Here is a 20,037-nt window from a genome sequence, read left to right as displayed (position 1 = left end):
TTTCATTTTTAAAATGAATTTATATAAATGAATTTATTACTCGCATTAGAAAAAAGAAACAACACTTTTATATTTGTCTCATTGATTCAGTTTTTCTGGGGTCGTGACCTCCCATTAACTACGCAGTAAACATATTCTTATACTTAAAAAACAACAACTTTGTTTTCATCACAACTTAATTGATAGGGTTCATATTTAATCCCTTGAACTGTCTGCATTCATCTGTCTTTTGGCAAGATTAGTCTCGTGTAGAGGCAGGACTGATCATTCTTCGATGCTGTCTTTTCACCTTTATGTTTTGTCTGCCTTGCTTGGTGATAATATTCCCTGCAAAAGGGTCCTAGCAAACCTTCCGTACAGTCTGCCGTGACAATGGTCTGTTGTTCATCATAAGGTCCAATTGTTTGTGGTGCCTTTTTTTATATTGTGTTCTTATGATGCACTCCTTCTAGATCATCTCGATTTCATGGCTAAGACCCTCCCCTCTGTTTATTAAAAATGCAAGAGTAGTTTTATATTTAACTCTTTCTCTCCGTAATTATTTTCCTCGTTCCGATAGCATTGTTTGTTTTGCTCATTTGTATTTCACGATCCTGTTATGATTAAACTTCAATAATGTTTATGTATTTTTATCAGAAAATGTTATAGTTGGTATCAAATTATAAGGGAATGCATGCTCATTTTACACAACACAAATTAAAGTTTATAAATCTAAAAATCAATTTAATTTCATGGTGTCAAATCAATGTTGGAATCGTCAATTAGGAGAGAAAGAGTTAAAGACGTTCTTTCCTATGGGCAGCTGAGATGTATATTATCGTTTCCGCCATAGGCCTACTGAAGTTTTAAAAAGTTTTGTTACGACTCTCTGTTGCAAAACACTCTCATTAGTTTCGCACCATTGAGTCGAAATACGAGCTGTGAAAAAACAAAGTTACAAAGACAGTTTGTGTGAAAACACAAACTCAAAATCGGCTCCCGAAGTGGTGCACCCCGCCAGGTAAAAAGGCAGGCTTCACTATTTTCAGAAAGAATGTCAGAATGAAATTCTATCAAAGGCAAATGACAGAGAAGAATGAAGAAAGAAGGTTGGCAGATCTTGTGTGGTTACCCAACGCCTCAAGGAAAAAAAACATTTCCGTAAAAAACAAGGTTACAAAAGACAGTTTGTGTGGAAACACAAACTTAAAATCGGCCCCCGAAAAGGTCCACCCAGGCAGGCTTCAATATTTTCCGAAAGAACATCCAAATGAAAGGTTAACAGATATTGTGTAGTGCCTCAACGGTCCAGCAGATCAAAGGATAGGTGAAAGTGAATGTAAAGTTAGATGTGAACCTGGCCTAACTAGTTCCCCTTTTAGACCTTGTGGTCTATAGGGCAGATGATGTAAAGTTCATCTGTTTTTGTGGCCTACGGTTAGCGAGGGTGTCATGTAGCCCTACTAATGTCAGGTACCCATTGGAGCTGAGTGGACTCAGAGGCGCCCAAAGATTCCAAAGTTGAAAATCCCAGTCTTCACCAGGATTCGAACCCGGGACCCCCGGTTCGGAAGCCAAGCGCTGTACCGCTCAGCCACCGCGCATCCCCTGGCCTAACTGATGTCTTATAATTGATCTAATTGTTTTGAAAATGCTTAATCTCTCGTTCGAATCCTCAAAATGTTTAGAAAAATGACGTTTAGAAGATTACTATTCATGTCTAATAAGGTCTAACTTATAATGCATACTAATTAGCTTTTTCTCTTAAAAAAACTGCTTGCATAACTGATTTTAAAAATGAGATTTTTCGCTTTCAGAAAAAAAAAAAAAGTAGCCGTTGCATCAGAACTTTGAATGGTCTAAAATATTGTGATGTAGGATTTTCAATATCTTTTCTAGTTTACGAGATCTAAACGGGACGGACGGACAGACGAACAGACATTTCGCACAAAACTAATAGCGTCTTTTTCCCTTTCGGGGGCCGCTAAATAAAAAATGTTATGTTTAGGCGCAACACGGCCGTTTACGTAATAATATGAGGAATTTTATATAAATTGTTGTTCCAATTATATTTATATGTATACTAAATAGATTTTTTCTTAAAAAAAAAAAGTAAACAGGTTTGTTTTTTTTTTTTTTTTTTTTTTGTAAATGTAGTAGTAAGTATGACAGAACGTAGGCTACATAAATTAGCAATAAAATTGTAAAAAAAAAAAAAAAAAAAAAAAAAAAAATTGACAAAAATCTAAAGCCGTTTGCATATATGTGTTAAAAAATATGGTAAATTGTTATTTCTCATACTAAATAGCCTCCCGCGTTTGTCACTATTAATATTGAATAGTTGAATGAAAAAGTGGTTTATTTTCATGAAAAAAAAAATGCTTGCATACTTGATTTTAAAAATTAGATTTTTCGCTTTCAGAAAAGAAAAAAGTAGCCGTTACATCAGAACATTGAATGGTCTAAAATATAATGTCGGATTTTGTTTATCTTTTCCAGTTTACGAGATCTAAACGGGGCGAACGGACGGACTGTCGATACTTACCACAATTAACTAATAGCATCTTTTCCCCCTTTCGGGGGGGGGGAGGGGGGGCAGGGTAGGGGCGCTTAAATTCACAGGTCTTACTGTAAATGTGTAGTTTCTTACGCTCGTTTCTGATGTTTTATTTGTATAACCTTTATCGGGTTTGATACCGACTCCCACACTTAAATTAACAGCTTAATCATGGCTTAAAAATGCAAAAGATATAGATCTATATCTATATATAATCCATGATAAATCTATAAGGACAAAGGTACTTCCGGGCTGATTCTAGTTTTGATCCTAGAAACGAAAAACTCTATAAATAGAAAATAGGAGTTGTTCTGCATCGTCAACACATCATCATTCATTTATTCATTGTCATCAAATGGATACATTTTAGATCTAGATCTAGTCTACTAATGATCTAAATCTAGTAGACAGATCTAGAGAATCTATCTAGATCTAGAGTACATTAGTAATTTAATTACTAGATCTAGAACTAGTATTCTCTTAATTCTAGGCCTAGGCTAGTAGAAATACTGAAATAGAATCTAGAATCTAGATCTATGTCTAGATCTAGGTTACACTAGTAGATCTAGTAGTCTAAGTTTACTAAGTCCTAAGACTAAGTCGTCTAATAGAAGTAAGTACTGACTAAAGTCTAAAGTAGGGCCACTGTCTTGTAAAAAAAACTCTTTACTCTAGACTAGCAGTAAAACTTGATTTACATGCTTGACTAATCGGTAAAACTTTACATCGCAGGACCCTAGTTTTTCAGGTCAATTATTTGGCAGCTGTCTATCCGCACGTATGATGACGTACTGACGTGACCTCACCTGCTCGCGCGCAGAGCGCGCCCGGTCACTGCCCTCTCTCTCTCTCTTCTTTTAGTACGTTAAATCGTAGATCTATGTAATATAGATTTAGATTTTTTTTTGTACAAATTATTCTTGGAATAACTATTAATGTTTAAATGGTATTTTATGTTTTTAATTGGGGAATTTTAATTAATATATTATTAATTAATTACAGAACAGACCTACGTATCTTTGCTAAAAAAATAATATTATAAATCTAATCGTGATAAATCTAATCGTGTGTTAACTGTTTTGTTTCTTTTAAATACGTATTGAAATACATTTTTTTCTGCTCTCGTTTTTTTTTTTTAGAGTATGTAATCTTATTTTTCTACTTTAAAAATAATTATAATTATTAAATATGCAAGCTAAAAATGTGTATTTTGCGGAAATATAGGCACAGGAAAGGGTTGACGTACTGCCGTAAATCCATAACTGGATTTTTATATTACGAGTACGCTACAAATGGACATTTTGTTAACCATGACGAAGTTGCCGACCGTAATATGTCTCCTTCTGTCTTGAAAGACAAAGGATGTAAATAATGTACTCACATGAAAAACTAGTTTGTGTTTCTTTTTGAGTCCACGAACAATCGGATCCTACTAAGTAAGCCGATTCCGAAGCGGCAAAGTTAGCCACTGTTCGTATGTCTGAATGCTCCTGTTTTAGGGCTATCTAACAGGGCTGCTTTTTTGTGCATCCCCTTTTTTATGGCAACTTCATTTCTTTCGCTATCGTACCAGCACGCTCAGTTTGTCCTGTTGTCCATCCTGCGCGATGTTCTCAAACTATTTGTTTATACCTGTAGTCGTCAAGATAGGGACGGCCCAGGAATATATGGTGCCGCAATTTGGAAGCAGATGTCAAGCAGATGGGCAAGACGTGGGGACAGTTGGAGAGAGTCTAACTTGACTCGCTGATTCTTAAGATGAAGGTTTATGTTTCTCATCTTTGCTGCCACTTGCAGTTTTCTCAGTCTCGTAAATGGTCTTGACGTTCCTTGTACTGATGATGGTGAAGGTCGGATAATCCTGGCGCCGAACAGCTGGAGATCCATCTTCTTCCAGGTCCGCTGTTTGGTTTTTCAAGTTCTTTATTGTTTAGGTCAAGTGACCCTAGCATCATATAAGTAGATAATTTTTTTACGGAATAGGCTACTTCCAAATATTTGAGATTTTCTCTACTCCTCGACTAAGCTAAGCCGAAATAAACTAAGATACACGTCCAAAAATCTCTATAAAATGTTTACAAAGCTGTGCGTTTTCTAGTTTGTGAACCTAGTATAAAATGCAAAGGTTTATAGACGCCAACTAAATTAGGTAACTTTTGGTGTGCTTGGAGTGAATGGAAAAATTCAAATCCAGCAGTGCGCGGGGACCTGGGCGGGTATCTTGTGGGGGGGGGGGGGGGGGATGGGCCTGAGCCGTAAGGGTAAACTACAGGGTGCGTCAAAAAAATGGTTCAAAGTTCCTCTAGTCCTGTAGCCCAGATGGCCCGCTCTGAGTCAATCGGCTGGTCGAGCTGAGCTACCTGAGATGAACTCCTATTGAAAAATCAGAGCAGGAAGGACTAGTCCTCCCGTAATGCTCTGGCAAGAAACTTAGCCGTCCGGCGTAGTGCCTCATAGCTACCATACAAGTCGAGTGACTGCACAGGCAAGTCCCCCCTTAGCTCGCGGAGCTGGGGACACTCGTACAAGACATGCGACACTGTTTCGACGCTCTCTCCACAGTGACGGCATCGGGAGTCAAAGTTTTATTGCGGAACCGGGCAAAGTATGCCCCAATAGGACAATGTTCCGTCCTGCACTGCGCAACTATTGACTGCTCTGACCTCCTCAGTCGCCACCATGGATCGTCGCGATCTGGGTGACGCATGCGCTGCCAGACACCACGTGCTCTGTCGGATTCCTCCCAGGATTTTAACCACTTCTCATGAATGAGTGCTCGGATTTGTGCCGTTGCTTGTAAGTACTTGCTTGGTGCTTCGAGGTGTGTGGCTGCCATTGCACCCTCCCTTGCGAGGGCGTCTGCCGTTTCATTGCCCCTCACGCCGCAATGTGAAGGCGCCCACTGCATAAAAACGACAGCTCCAATAGCTCGGCGGATGTTATCTGCGGCGCCGATTGCCTCTTCTATTACGGGCGACCCTCCCCCGCCGCCACCCATAACTAGGAGACTGGAGCGAGAGTCAGTGACCAACACCACCGTAGTGGCGCTAGTCTCGCGTTGGAGCATTCGGGCCCTAATGGCCTCGAACGCCCTAGTTATCCCTGTAAGTTCGGCATCCATGGAGCATGCAGCGTAGCCGCATGGACCAGAGAGCCTATCTGGTTCAGTCCGGTCGGGGTAGACAATAAGGGCCCCATACCCCGATCTATCGGGGTCCCTCATTACCGACCCATCGGTATAACAGAATATGGCATCTGATGGGTAGGATTTTATAGTTATGGATGCCAAATTTTGGAGAATGGCAGGTGTTAATCGCCTCTTGGTGGCTCCCTCTTGCCCTATCAGGGACAGGTTTATTTGTGGGGCCGGCAATCTCCTCCACGGAGGGCACGTACTGATTCTCCTAATAGGGATTCTATCAGTGGAGAGTCCAGCTGAATTTGACAAATTGACCGCTATATGTAGGAACGATCGCATTTTGATGCGGTTCCTCTCTCTCCACTGTCGCACTAAGATTGAGGTGGGTAGCCTAGAGTCGCCCCTTTTGTAGCGCTCGTAGGCCATAAGTACTGCCCTCTCCCTCCTAAGATGTAAGGGTGCCACGTTAGTAAAGATTTCAGCAGCGTTTGTTGGGCTTGTCCTAAAGATGTCACAAATGAACCGTAGGGCCTGTGCTTGTACCCGGTCGAGTGATTCGAGAGCAGTTTTACTAGCGTATACTTGAGCTGTATAGCTGTATACGATTTGTGATCTGACTGCCCCTTGATACAATGTGCGTAGCATGTCAGCTTTGGCGCCCCACTTTGTGCTGGCCAGCTTTCTTAGTAACGCTAACTTCTCCGAGGCTTTTCGTTCAACTTCCTGGACGTGCTGGAGCATTGACAGTTTTCTATCCAGGGTCACCCCTAGATATTTTGGCGTATTTTCACGCTGGAGTCGCAGCCCACCGAGTTGAAGCTCGAATGGAGCCTTAAGGATGTCGATTCCTAGGCTGAACAGGGACCAGGTCGTTTTGGCAACGTTTATCTGAATCTGCCATTTGTCGCAATACGAGGAGATGGTATGGAGGTCTGCTTGAAGTGCCGCCTGGATTTGGTCGGCTTTCTTCCCGGTTGACCAGAGGACAATATCGTCAGCATATAGCAGTTTTTTGGACCGTAGTGAGCTGGGCAAATCATTAAGAAAGGCTATGAAAAGTGTACAGGACAGCCTCGTAGGCTGGACAGTTCGCCTTGGTGTAACTCCATCTACGCGGGGCTTTTGGGGTTACACCACTGGCCTCTGAGAGGGCAATTGTGACTAGTATGGGTCTATGGTGACTCTTATACTGAAAATTTTTGTTTGAATTCTAACTTTTCCAAAGCAAAGTCTTTCTTAAAATAATTATGATAAATTCATGTGAAATTACATAAACTCTGTCTGGAAATGGGAGGGGCGGTAGAATGAAAACGATTTATCCTCGCTCCTTTTTATAATTTCTGCTAATGATTGCATTTCGCATTAAAGAATAAGGGTGGGGCCACTCGATACGAGAATTTAATTTATAGCATATATAAATTATATTAGTGGTTGATTTTTTTTTACATTTTGTAATTTCTTAACTATAATACAAAAAGAAAAATTATTGCTTTGTCCGAGGGGGGAAAGGAGATGGCATGTATCGCCTCTTCCACCTTTTTCCTTTTATATTTACTAATCATAAAATTTGAGATTAGAGTGTGGTGCGACATAATATACAAATGGTTTCACATATCAATTATATAGAAATTCAACTATTTTTGTTCACAAACTATGATTCCTCCATAAAAATATGACCGCCCCCCCCACTCAGAGGGCTAGAGCGGGGAGGGCAGTACATGCAATCGCCCCCCCCCCTTACCCCACCGAATCGGCCAAGATACCTGAAGGAGAGCGACATAGTATCAAATTTATATATCAATGCAACTAATCTTGCTCACTAACTATGATTTCTCCATAAAAGTAGGACCGCCCCCCCCACTCAAAGGGTTTAGGTGGGAAGGGCAGTAGAGGTTTCGCCCCCCCCCCCCCTCACACACACACACCAATCGGACAACAGGGGAACGACATAATATAAAGATCGGTTAAAATATCAATAACAAGTTTTAATCATATAGATATTTAATTGATTCTTTTGGCAAGCTGTGATTTCTACAAATAAATTGGACCGCCCCTCCCCAACTAAAACGTTTATGGTGGGGGGGGGGCGGATTGATGCTACCGACCCCTCCCGACCCCACCTAATCGGCCAACATACTAGAGGGGGGGGGCGAAATAATCTAAAAATAGTTTGAAATATAAATAATTAGTATATATTATTGACATAAGTAATAAATTCGTATACAAATTGTGTGACTTCTATACTAAAATTCGTCCGCCCCCCCCCTCGGGGGGGGGGGGGGGGTCTGCCGAGTGGGGGGGGGGGCGATCGCCCCTACCGCCCCCCCCCCTGGATCCGCCAGTGCTCAGACGTAGGGCCTGGGGTGCTTGCCCCATTAGCTACACCCTATGGCCGCTATTGCTTCTTATCTCTCTTCCATTTTCTGCTTAGCTCTATTTTAAGAAAAACTTTCTTTTGGAAAATTTAGAATTTATACAAAATTATTCAGTATAAGAGTAAAAATTGAGATGAGTTCTGAACCCTAATATTCTTTATCTAGTCGCCTATTTGCAACCTTTACTCAATCTGATATTTTCTATTGTATTAATACATTTGGGACTATCACTCACAATTTATGCTTGAATCCTAAAATTGCCAAAAATTTAGAGTATAATCTAATTGGTCCACTTAATTTCTCCTCCCACATTTTTTTTTTGTTTAGAGCTTGGAATTATAGTTCTGTAACAAAACAAAGTTACAAACAGGCCTGTTGAACAAAATGTATCACTTACAAATGAGATTATTACTTAGGTGTCTGTGAGGGTGGGTCGGGGTTGGTAGGTGGTGGGGGGGGGGCTCCATTCTGTCTAGCGCTATGTCATGTGCCAAACTGTCCAATGGGGAGAAATGGAGGAAAGGAACGACGTAGGTATTAAGAGGATTGACCTTAATTGCTGGATGGCATAGATATGTTAAAAAAAAGTGGACAAGAGGAGGGCGATAGCCACATAGCCGTAGGGAAAGAGCAAACATTCGCATGTATGTAAATAGAATGTATATACGACGTACCGGCACCTTTTTCAATTTTGGGAAAAAATATTACTTCTCTTGTATTTTAACGTTTATTATTAATTTATTAGTGAGTACCGGCACCTATTTCTTTAGAAAAAAAAAAAAGCACCGAATAGAAGTAAGTATGATGCTGATACCATCCCCTTACCAGGCTAATTGACCCCACTTTTTATTGGGGGGGGGGGGGGGGGGGAGTCAATATGTCCGTGTTTTATGGCCGACCGTCTAGCGAGTTTGATAGCAGACGTGAGAAGAACTATTGCGCCGGAGAACAGAGATCCTATACGTTGGTTACGGTAAGACACAACGCCGACGGGGCAGTAAAGCACGCGCGTAGCAAATAAATAGGAAATGGTGAAAATGTTTCAAATAACTATACAAATGGGATTTTTATATAGTTTATTTAAATAAACACACTTTTTATTTAATTATTCTTATAATTAGCTAGATAAATAAACAAAATCTACGTATCTCTCTTTCTATGCATCCATTTATCTATCCTCTCTCTGTCTAACTTCTCTCTCTCTCTCTCTATCTATCCCTCTCTATCTATCTATCCTTTCTCTATCTATCTATCCTTTCTCTATCTATCCCTCCCTCTCTCTCTCTACCTATCTATCCTCTCTCTGTCTAACTTATCTCTATCTATCTATCCCTCTCTCTCTCTCTACCTATCTATCCTCTCTCTGTCTAACTTATCTCTCGCTATCTATCCATCTCTCTCTCTATCTATCCATCTCTCTCTCTACCTATCTATCCTCTCTCTGTCTAACTTATCTCTCTCTATCTATCTATCCTTTCTCTATCTGTCCCTCTCTCTCTATCTATCCTCTCTCTGTCTAACTTATCTCTATCTATATATCTATCTATCCCTCTCTCTACCTATCTATCCTCTCTCTGTCTAACTTATCTCTATCTCTCTATCTATCCCTCTCTCTACCTATCTATCCTCTCTCTGTCTAACTTATCTCTCTCTCTATCTATTTATCTCTCTATCCATCTATCTATCTATCCTTTATCTCTCTACCTCATCTCTGTCTATATATCTAAAATGTTTCTTTTTAAAAGCTATACAGTTGAAGATACATGAATCTATTTAAGTACTAAATGTAGGTTTACATACTCAATACATCATGAGCCCGCAGGCCATATAAAACAGATGGACATGTTGCGTAACTCCCTCGCCACATGCTAGACTGTCAACATCCACCCATCCCTTCCTATCACACCCCCTGCTGTTTTTTCATGTAACCCTCACTTAAATGGTCAAATCACACACATTTGGATAACCCACGACAGATTTGCATGATTGGTTTGTTTGTCTTAAGTCACGTGTCCACGTTTTAGTTAGGGCAGTTTATTATCAAGCTATCCAACAGTGAACATCGCATCGTCGCTTTCAATTTTTTATTCCTGATTGATTCGGATACAAAACCCAGTGTGAGTTTCAATCTTTTCAATTCTTTAGTTGTCTCATATAGTTTCATGTCATGACATAATAGATTCCGTTAGCTTATCTGCTTCTCACTTTCCCAACTGATTATTTTTTTCATAGTTTCCTATTCACTTAATGCTTACTTTATTGCATTGGAAGTTACAACTTACGTCACTTGACTTTGTCTCTATAAATATTTCTTTGATCATAAATTGGTACCTAGCTGTAATTCACTTAAACATCAGTGTAGAAAATGGGGAGACATATGTTATCATTATCTATTAATACAGTTAATATCAATTCACTTCACTGGTTTTATGTAAAAGCCTTAGAGTTGCTTCTAGTCTCACTCTAGTGTAGCTGAAATAAGTATTTAATTTAATTATGACATTTGCGAAGTCTATGTGGACATAAAAGTAGTCGCTATAGTTTCAATAGATCATTCTTCATACATACAACTAATGATGTAGCTCGAAACTATGTCTATCCCAAATTAATATCGAGCGCTCATTTATTATCGGTTCCCGAAGACAAAAGTGGACATCATGGTCATGGTAATCTATGTATCTTTCTTTACACAAAAGCCTCTATACAATTAATATTTGAGCGTTGTATGTTTTACGGTGGATTTCACAACTTGAAATAATAAAAAAAAAAAAAGATTTGTAGAGATCTGGCAGAAATAAGACCACTGTCAAATGAAACTGGATTTTTTTTAGTTGTGGGGTAAATTTTTAGCGTGTTATTTCCACTGTGACTCCAGTGTAGGCCTACTTTCTTAAATTTTATGCTTGAGAGCCACACGTTAGAACTGAATCACAAATATTCTTATATTTGAACATCTTCTAGTTTAGGCTTAGCTTTCATCTCTTTTTTTTTATATCTATATTCGTTTATACGGTTTAAATGCAACTGCAACTTATTTCATTTACATCAGCACTGAGCCTTTGTATTGTATAGCACATGTCTCCTCTACCTGCTTTAAATATAAAAAAAAAACAAAAACAGTTACATGTTAGTTAAAATGCCGGTAACTCCTCCGTTGTCTGGTTCCAAGTCCAGAATGTGAAAGGAGGAGGGGCGAGCATATGTTAGGCTACACACTACTCTTCATAAACATCTAGCGGTATACCCATCTAGCTACTGTTATTGAAAATGCGTGGATTTCAGATAAATATCTGTACTTATAAGGAAACCCATTCAGTTTAATTTAATTTGAAAATAAAATAAAGAATATGTTGCACATATACGAAACCCAATATGATTGGTTTACTTCATAGACTATGGTTTACTTTAATTTTAAAGTAAAATTACATTAAATCAATAAATTAAAAAATAATAATTTAGGTCTGTAAAACATTACAAATGAAAAAAAAATAGTGTCAGCAAAAATATATAAATATAGGCCTATAACCCGTAGTAAAATGTTGTTTGTAAAATGTTTTACATGTTTCGGATGTTCCTTCAGAGTTGAAGATAGTTTACTTCCTAGTCCAAACCTCCCGCAGGACGACGGGGGATGGGAGCGGGCAGGATTTGAACCCTCGACCATCGATAAATCCGAACGACAGTCCAGCGCGCAAACCTCACGACCAGGCAGCCATCCCGTACATATATAGGATAACGGTACCATACATTTGTGACACAAACAAAAAAAAACAAATTAAAAAAATAAAGATTAATTCATTCTCATTATTTATTTTTTATAGCCTTTTAAATATTTTTTTTATTACATAATATAGATCCAGAGTTTTCATATCATTAGCGAATGACTAGATCTATCACGAACTATTAGGCCTATTTGTGACACAAACAAAAAAAAACAAATTAAAAAAATAAAGATTAATTCATTCTCATTATTTATTTTTTATAGCCTTTTAAATATTTTTTTTATTACATAATATAGATCCAGAGTTTTCATATCATTAGCGAATGACTAGATCTATCACGAACTATTAGGCCTACATGATACTACCGACACCGTCTAGCCGGTAGTGACCTTGTGACCTGATTACCGTAGCGATAGACAGCGCGGTGCTGCCACTTGCGTAACATTCTTCATAAGGGTCCTGCGATGTAAAGTTTTACCGACTAATCACGGCAGTGTGTATTTTCTCGCCAGACCACTCAACATACAACAAACATAATCTCTTGGTTTTCTTGTCATGACCGACTACACGTAGTCTCGACTAGGCTCTAGCCTTACACTGACCAGCTTGTTCGAATTATTCAGACACACAATCTATTTACTTCTTGGGATAGGGAGAGGCTTAGATGAAAATGTTACTTTTTTTTCTCGAGTTGGTTATCCTAATGCTTTTGGATCTATCTATACATGTTATATATATATAACATTATAACTGCATCATAGCTCTGGACTAGGCTGTCACTAAGCCTAACAGCAACTGTAAGAATGAAGCGATACGATTGGTTAAATCAAGTTTCTCTTTCAGTATTGTTTAGGGAAGTGACACATGAAATAACTTAAAACAAAATCTCAAGGAATCCCGTTTTTATAGATGTCAAGAATTTACTGACTAATTTATTAAATATAAAATTTTCTAAGCATTTAAATAAAAAATGATATAATGTTTACTATTACAACTTTTTACGCAGAATTTAAATATGTCAATAACTCAAATTTGAAAAACAATCAGAGTTTCCCTTTAATAAACTATATATTCTCTATATAATTATATGGGTATACTCAAACTTAACTCTTTTTATACATTACCACCAGTGGCGTAGCTAGGAATTTGCAATCATTTGGGGGCCCCTGCATATTGCGTAATATTTAATGTAAAAAAAAAATTTCCTAACTCTCATTTTGGGCCCCCCTCAAGTGGGTAAATTCTCCCACCACCCTAGCTACGCTACTGGTTACCACACCTAACTATTTGAAGAAAATATCTCACATGAGACATGTGGTAGTTTTAACTTGAACTACTTTAAAAAAAATGTAATATATGTCAAGAGATAAGACCTTAGCATCAGCATATTATCTCAAAGTAAGATAACTCAATGTGTCACATAACTCTCTTTATCTGATATGACTCAATAGTTATTGCCCTTAATGAGCATGTGTTAAAATTTTGATACCTATCTTGTTTGATAAAAAAATTTTCACCAGTGCTCATAATGAGCTTGAATTTTATTGTGTAACAAAGTCAGCAGCAAAGTGTTTGTCTTTTTTTTATTAGTTAGCTGACCTATTATTTGGAGCTGTTTATGAATCTTTAATACTTTCCCTTTTTTTGTTTTGTTTTTGTTTTTTTACTTGACTCCTGCAACAGGATATTTATATTTGTAGAGCTTATTGTGAGAGCCTTTTCTAACCATATTAACAAATTATAAGTCTTTTTAAAATGAGATATAAGTTTGTGTCACATTAAAAATTAAGGAGATTTCACGAATTTCTTTTTGTGTGAGTAAAACTTAATACTATTACTATTTAAGCCATTATTAAATGGAATTCGGTTGTAATTATTACTGTAGTTTTGGGTGTAAAAATTTTATAATATTTTGATTCAACAAATAGATTCCATGGCATAATGTATAGAAGGATGTTATGTCTCCTGCTGAGGCGCATCTGAATTCAATTATTTCTAAAGTCCGTTCTACGATACACTATCTGACTAAAATTATGTCTTAAGGAACATTTCAGGACCATCCACAAAGCCAGAATAAATCATTCAGTCTCCTCTGTTGAAATAAGAAACTAAAAGTTTGACAGTCAATGGCTTTATTACGTCTGCTACCTTTGCCATCATTTGTTACACTCTCTAAAACTAAATTTGTCATAAAGATTATTCTCATTCCATTAAAAAAAGTATTTAGTTTCACAAATGAAAATAAGGACATTGACTACTGTTAAAAGACAAATTTCTATCAGGTAGATAATGTAAAGGTCTGTTACAAGGAAATATGTATTGCATATCTGAATTAATCCACAACCTTCGATTTCAAGTATATTTTTAGTCTCCCAGATAAAATATCTGGAAATAAATATTTATATAAACTATTCAGATATCAGGGGGTGCTGTGGCTGAGTGGTTAAGAGCTTGACTTCTGAACCTTAGGTCCTGGGTTCAAATCTCAGTGAAGACTGGGATTTTGAATTTCAGGATGTTTAAGGCACCCCTGAGTTACCCAACTCAAATGGGTACCTGATTTCAGTTGGGGAAAGTAAAGGGGGTTGGTTGTTGTGCTGGCCACATGACACCCTGCTCATTAACCGTTGGCCAAAGAAACAGACGACACATCACCTATACTTTCTATCTTTGATAACACAATGTTGGTCTCAAATATTTTAATCTTCTGAACTTTTAATTCTTAGACAGGCAATCAATTGCTTCCTGCAACTCTTAAAACTCTTCATTTAGACAATTTTAATAACTGCATATTAAAAGGGCTCAATACATTTAGGCCTAACTGATGGAACAGAAATTATTGCAATACAAAAATATTTGTTGCACAATTTTATTGCATTTCTTTGCTTCCTTTTTTTTCCATACTAAGGTCTCCATGTTGTGGTAACAGTCTTCTGTTAGCTTTATAATTACTGGAAGTCTTGAGTAAACAAAACTACCCTTTTCACTTCTGCATCTGAATTACTTCCCCCTTTTTTTTTATATATATATTTAATTTCTCCTTTTATTGGCATTTGATAAATATTTAATTTCCTGGTACAAATAATCTTTATTGGATTCTCTGATGGCTAAAATCTTTATTAGATACAAGGCAATTATTTCCTTATTGATGGTACTTAAAGACATGACTAATGATAATTTCTCTTGTGGGTCAGGATTAAGTCAGGCCTCTGTTTTGGTAGTTGATTATTATGTTTTGATTTTGAATACCTTAAAGATGAAACAACACAACAACAAAAACAATTTTCCTTTAGATAAGATGTAAAGAAAAGACTCTGTGACCTACTTGAATGAAAACATTTTTTTTTTAGCTTGTTACTTCACATCTTGTTTTTTGATTTGGATTTTGACTTTACCTTCCAATGTTCAACCCATTGTTATGGATATCTGATCTGTTGCAGAAAAATTAAGGTGATTGTTTAATCGGATGGCTTGTCAGTACCTTCATTAATCTCACCTAAACAAGCAGATGATTTCTACTTTATTTGATCCACTGACCATATGATCTAATGACCATTTGGTCCTAAAGGTAAATATTTTAAATCCATTTTCATATTTTTTTTTATGTATTAAAAAAATATCTTTAAACAAGAAAAATAAAAAAAAATACTTTTTAAAAAAAAGCTTATATTGCATGTAATTGAATCAGTTACTTTGGATCAGTCATGAATTGAATTTGCAATAAATGTAGACTAACAATAATAAATCTGTGTGATTGGAAATATTTTGACCTTCTATTGTTTTTTTTAGTGCAATTTCATGCCTTTAGCTTTCTCAATGTGCTATGATCCTATCACTTGTCTGGACCATCTGGGCAAAGGGGGGGGGGGAGAAAGAAGGGGGTATCTGGTTGAATTTACAATCGCTTTTAAATGCATTTTAAGAAAAAATGTATGAGTTGAATTTGAACTCAAGACTCCTCAAACCAATACACTAACCTGTCGGTTTATTGTACTAACTTTAGCTACCAGTGTAACTCTTTCTCTCCGCAATATTTTTTCTCGTTCGGATCTATAGTATTATTCATTTTGCTCATTTGTATTTCAGCATCCTGTTATAATTAAACTTTAATAACTTTTTTGTTTGTCATTGAATCAGAAAATGTTATATTTGGTATTGAATAATAGGAGAAAGCATGCTCTATTTACACAACAGAAATTTCAGTTGATAAATCCAAAAAAAAGTTAGTTTAATGGGAGTCAAATCAACGTTGGCATCGTCAATTAGGAGAGAAAGAGTTAACTTTCATTCAGTTTATATTTGTAATTATTTGCTGTGATCTCTGCTTTATGTTGTCATTCTGTGGATTGAGTTTAATGGATTAACCTTTCAATCTCGAAAGTTATCACTTTGTGGATTTGACTGTGTAACCTAGCAACTCATTGTGCTGCTGTTCAAATGTTTCTTTGCTTCTAACTGTTAGGAGTTTAGATTGGTCAACTTTGTTGTATTTTTTACTTACATGAGTTTAGATTGGTCAAGTTTGTTGTATTTTTTACTTACATGAGTTTAGATTGGTCAAGGTTGTTGTATTTTTACTTACGCCCTCAGTTTCACTACAATGCTGAATGAAGAATCTGATGATGTCAAGCAGCCATTGCTGTCTCATAATGACTTTCACAGTGTAAACAATGTCAAGGCCATTAATGGGCCCTATTATGATTCCCTCGTCCACGCAGCATCCGTTACAGAAAGCCATCCTGTTGTGAATGATAAGATTAGCAATGGACCATACTATGAATCCATAGTAAGAAAAACATCTGAATCAGAAATCAGAGCCAGCCCTGGACCAGCCAGTATGTATTTTTAAATTTTAAGACAATAAATTGAACTTTTTTTTATGTTGTTGAGGTGATAATTATCTCTAGATATTAAATATACTATAAAAAAAATTTTTTTTCTTAAACACCATTCATGACAAATACATAATAATATTTATATTTTTCCATGGGGCATGGTGGCTAAGCTGTTATGTACTTGGCTTTCAAACCAAAGGGTCTAGGGTTCGAATCCCAGTGTAGAATTGGATTTTGAATTTCTTGATTTGTAGGATGCGCCTAGTCTATCGATCTCTTATTGGTACCTGACATTAGTTGGGGAAAGTAAAGATCATTGACAGTTGTGCTGGCCACATGACACCCTTATTAATTATTGGCCATACATCATATGCCCTATAGATCGCAAGGCCTAAAAGGGATTCTTTACTTTATATCTTCTCTGAGACAGATGATAGTTACTAAGCTTCTTTATGCGGAGGTGTGGTGACACGGTTGCTGTGTGGTCAACCGTGACACACGGTCAAATGTTGAGTATCGAGAGTTAGGGGACTTGGGGGAAGTGACTAGTGTGTAAACACGAGAGAGAGAAAAAAGGTCAGCGAGTGAAGCAAGAGATCTGTACATAACGTTGCCTTGTATATGTGTTTTGTTAAAATGATCCACAATTAAAAGACACTTTAAACGTAAAAGGACTTGTTTCTTCACAACTGGCGACCACGACGAGATACGACGAGGCACAAGTAAGTGGAAATGTCGATGTACAAAATATTTAGAGAAGCGGGCAAGGAAAATGGCCTACAAGGCGAAGAACTTGAAAAGTTCATTACACTAAAAATAACACAGGAGGAAGAAAGGGAAGAAAGGAGATTTAATAGGGAAGAAGCCAAAAAGAAAGAAGAAGATAGTAGAAGGAAGGAAATCTTACAACTAGAACTAAAACTTAAAGAAAAGAAAGACAAAGAACAACAAAATGAAAAGGAGGAACACTTTGACAAATACAAACAATTAGACAGAATGTCTCCATTTGACGAGAGCCAGAATGAGTGCATTGACTCATATCTACTGAGATTTGAGGATATAGCAACATCATGCAACCTCCCACAGACAGAATGGGCAAGAAGCCTCATGGGGCGCTTAAAAGGTAGAGCCATCAACATCTGTCTTCAAATGAGAGATGAAGAAAGAAAAGAGTACGTGGCCGTGAAGGAGGCGTTGCTGAGACAGTTTGGCTCCACAAGTTACGAATACAGAAGGAGATTGAAAGAGTCGACACCTCTGGCGAACGACGATCCACAAATATTCGTCACCAACATGTTGATATACTTCGATCGATGGGTAGACCTGTCAAAAGTGGATCACAAATATGAAACCCTCAGAGAACACATCATAATGGACGCTGTGATGGAAGCTTACAATAATAATGTTAAAACATACGTCACGGAGCGAGAGCCAAAGACCATCAGCAGCCTGATAGCACAACTAAGGCAGTATAAGGCCGCACACCCAAGGGAAGTGTTAGCTAGAGAGAACCCAACTGCGACATCAGCTTTTATGGTGAACAACGCTGCAAGAATGCGGACTCCAAGCCCGTTATATAGAAGATAGAACGCTGACATGAGCCCAACATATAGATCTCGAAGAGAGAAAGATGAAGAAATGAGCCCGACCTATAGACATCGAAGAGACAACGATGAAGAAATGAGTCCAACATATAGATATCGAAGAGTGAAAGATGAAGAAAGGAGCCCAACATATACTTACAAGAATAGAGAATATCAAAGTAATCAGCAAAGAGTTCGTTTCCAATGTCAAATTTGTGGTAGAACAAACCACACAACAGAGACTTGCTTCTACAACTGACGCAATAAAGATTGGAACGACAGACCAAGAGATCGAGCATTTGCTGCCAAACACACTAATAAACTGCAGGTATACCCAGGCTTTGTGGGAGAACAAATGACCAACGTACTGTACGATACAGGTGCAACTGCAATTTTAGTCGCAAAAGAATACGTCAACCCACAAGAGTACACCGGAAGAAGACAAGACTGTGTTGGTTACACTGGTCAAGTAACTACACACCTGGTAGCACGTATCAACATACACACACCGTTCATCAGTGGTTGGCATGAGGCTTTAGTACTAGACAATAAGCCTGACAACATTGGTCTTATCATTGGCTGTATCGAAGGCGCTAAACCTTGCACAGTAGAAGAATTGAACAAGTGGAAAGAAAAATACACACAGAAATGTTCCATGATTACTACAAGAGCTCAGAAGAAAGCAGAAGAAGTGCTAAATACAAACGATAACATACAAGTTCCTTATAACAATGAAAATGAAAATACAGAAACAGAAAATAGCGATATGAGAAGCCATAATCAAGTGAACAACCCGAATGAGATCTCCACAGAAAGTCAAGACCCACTACACATTAAAACAGAAAAATTTGTCAGTGAACAGAAAAATGACCCAGATCTAATAAAACTCATAGAAAGTGAAGCTCCACCAAGACGAGGGTTAATTAAGATAGGCGAAGATGGTGCCTATGTGAGAGAAATTCATCTGAAAGCAGGCAAGACACAACAATTGCTAGTTCCAAAGAAGTATAGAGAAACAATTTTAAAGCTTGCACATGACACCCCGTTTGCCGGACATATGGGAGTAAAGAGAACATTGAATAGAATCTTGAATGAATTTTTTTGGCCTAGAATTACGCAAGAAGTCAAGGCCTACATAAAATCCTGCCATATTTGCCAAATACATGGAGCAAAGGGAACATATATGCAAGCTCCAATACAAACAACAGACTTAAGTGAAATGCCATTTGAAAAGATAGCGGTAGATATTATTGGACCAATGCCAGTAATATCCGGAAGAGGCCATCGCTACATATTGACTGTTGTAGACATGTGCACACGGTTTCCAGAAGCAATACCATTGAAAAGAATTTCTTCCGAAGATGTCGGAGACGCACTAACAGCAATATTTGCAAGAACAGGTTACCCTCGCATAATACTGAGTGATCAAGGCACCCAGTTTAAATCAAATGAATTCGCACAGTTTTGCAAAACTCTGAATATTAAACAACAATTTGCTGCCCGTTTTCACCCCCAAGCAAATGGGATGTGCGAACGCCTGAATTCAACACTGAAAACAATGCTGAACAAAGTAGCACAGGACAACCCAACAGACTGGGACAAGCTGATCAGCCCCATACTGTTCGCCTACAGAGAAGTAACACACACAACAACGGGCTTCTCACCATTCGAGATGCTCTATGGCTCACCTGTTAGGGGACCCATGTCACTATACAGAGACTTTCTAGTAAATAGGAACATAGAACATGACGTACACACAGGATACGATCTTGTCATCAAGACAAGACAAAATATAATCAAAGCATGCGAAACCGTCCAAAAGCAAACAAACAGAGAGAAACCAGAAC

General features: G+C 37.8%; 1 protein-coding gene across 5 annotated transcripts in view; it reads left to right on the top strand.

Annotated features, from left to right (window-relative positions):
* The first annotated feature begins 2,754 nt into the window (after positions 1–2,754).
* The window catches only part of LOC106060059 (solute carrier family 49 member 4-like), a 40,380-nt gene continuing 23,097 nt past the window's right edge, over positions 2,755–20,037 (top strand). The window contains exons 1-3 of one of the 5 annotated variants that reach the window (XM_056003811.1): positions 2,755–3,149; positions 15,213–15,340; positions 16,363–16,607. In XM_056003811.1, the coding sequence (XP_055859786.1) occupies positions 16,373–16,607 (235 nt within the window). In that variant the 5' untranslated portion in view covers positions 2,755–3,149; positions 15,213–15,340; positions 16,363–16,372. Of the gene's footprint in view, positions 3,150–12,560; positions 13,587–14,841; positions 15,341–16,362; positions 16,608–20,037 lie in introns of those variants that run through there. The other 4 variants (XM_056003814.1, XM_056003812.1, XM_056003815.1 and 1 more) reach the window with 4 other exon arrangements.

This window comes from Biomphalaria glabrata, chromosome 11 (genome assembly GCF_947242115.1).
Source record: "Biomphalaria glabrata chromosome 11, xgBioGlab47.1, whole genome shotgun sequence".
Taxonomy (NCBI): Eukaryota; Metazoa; Mollusca; class Gastropoda; family Planorbidae; genus Biomphalaria; species Biomphalaria glabrata.
This window is presented reverse-complemented; position numbering and strand designations above follow the sequence as displayed.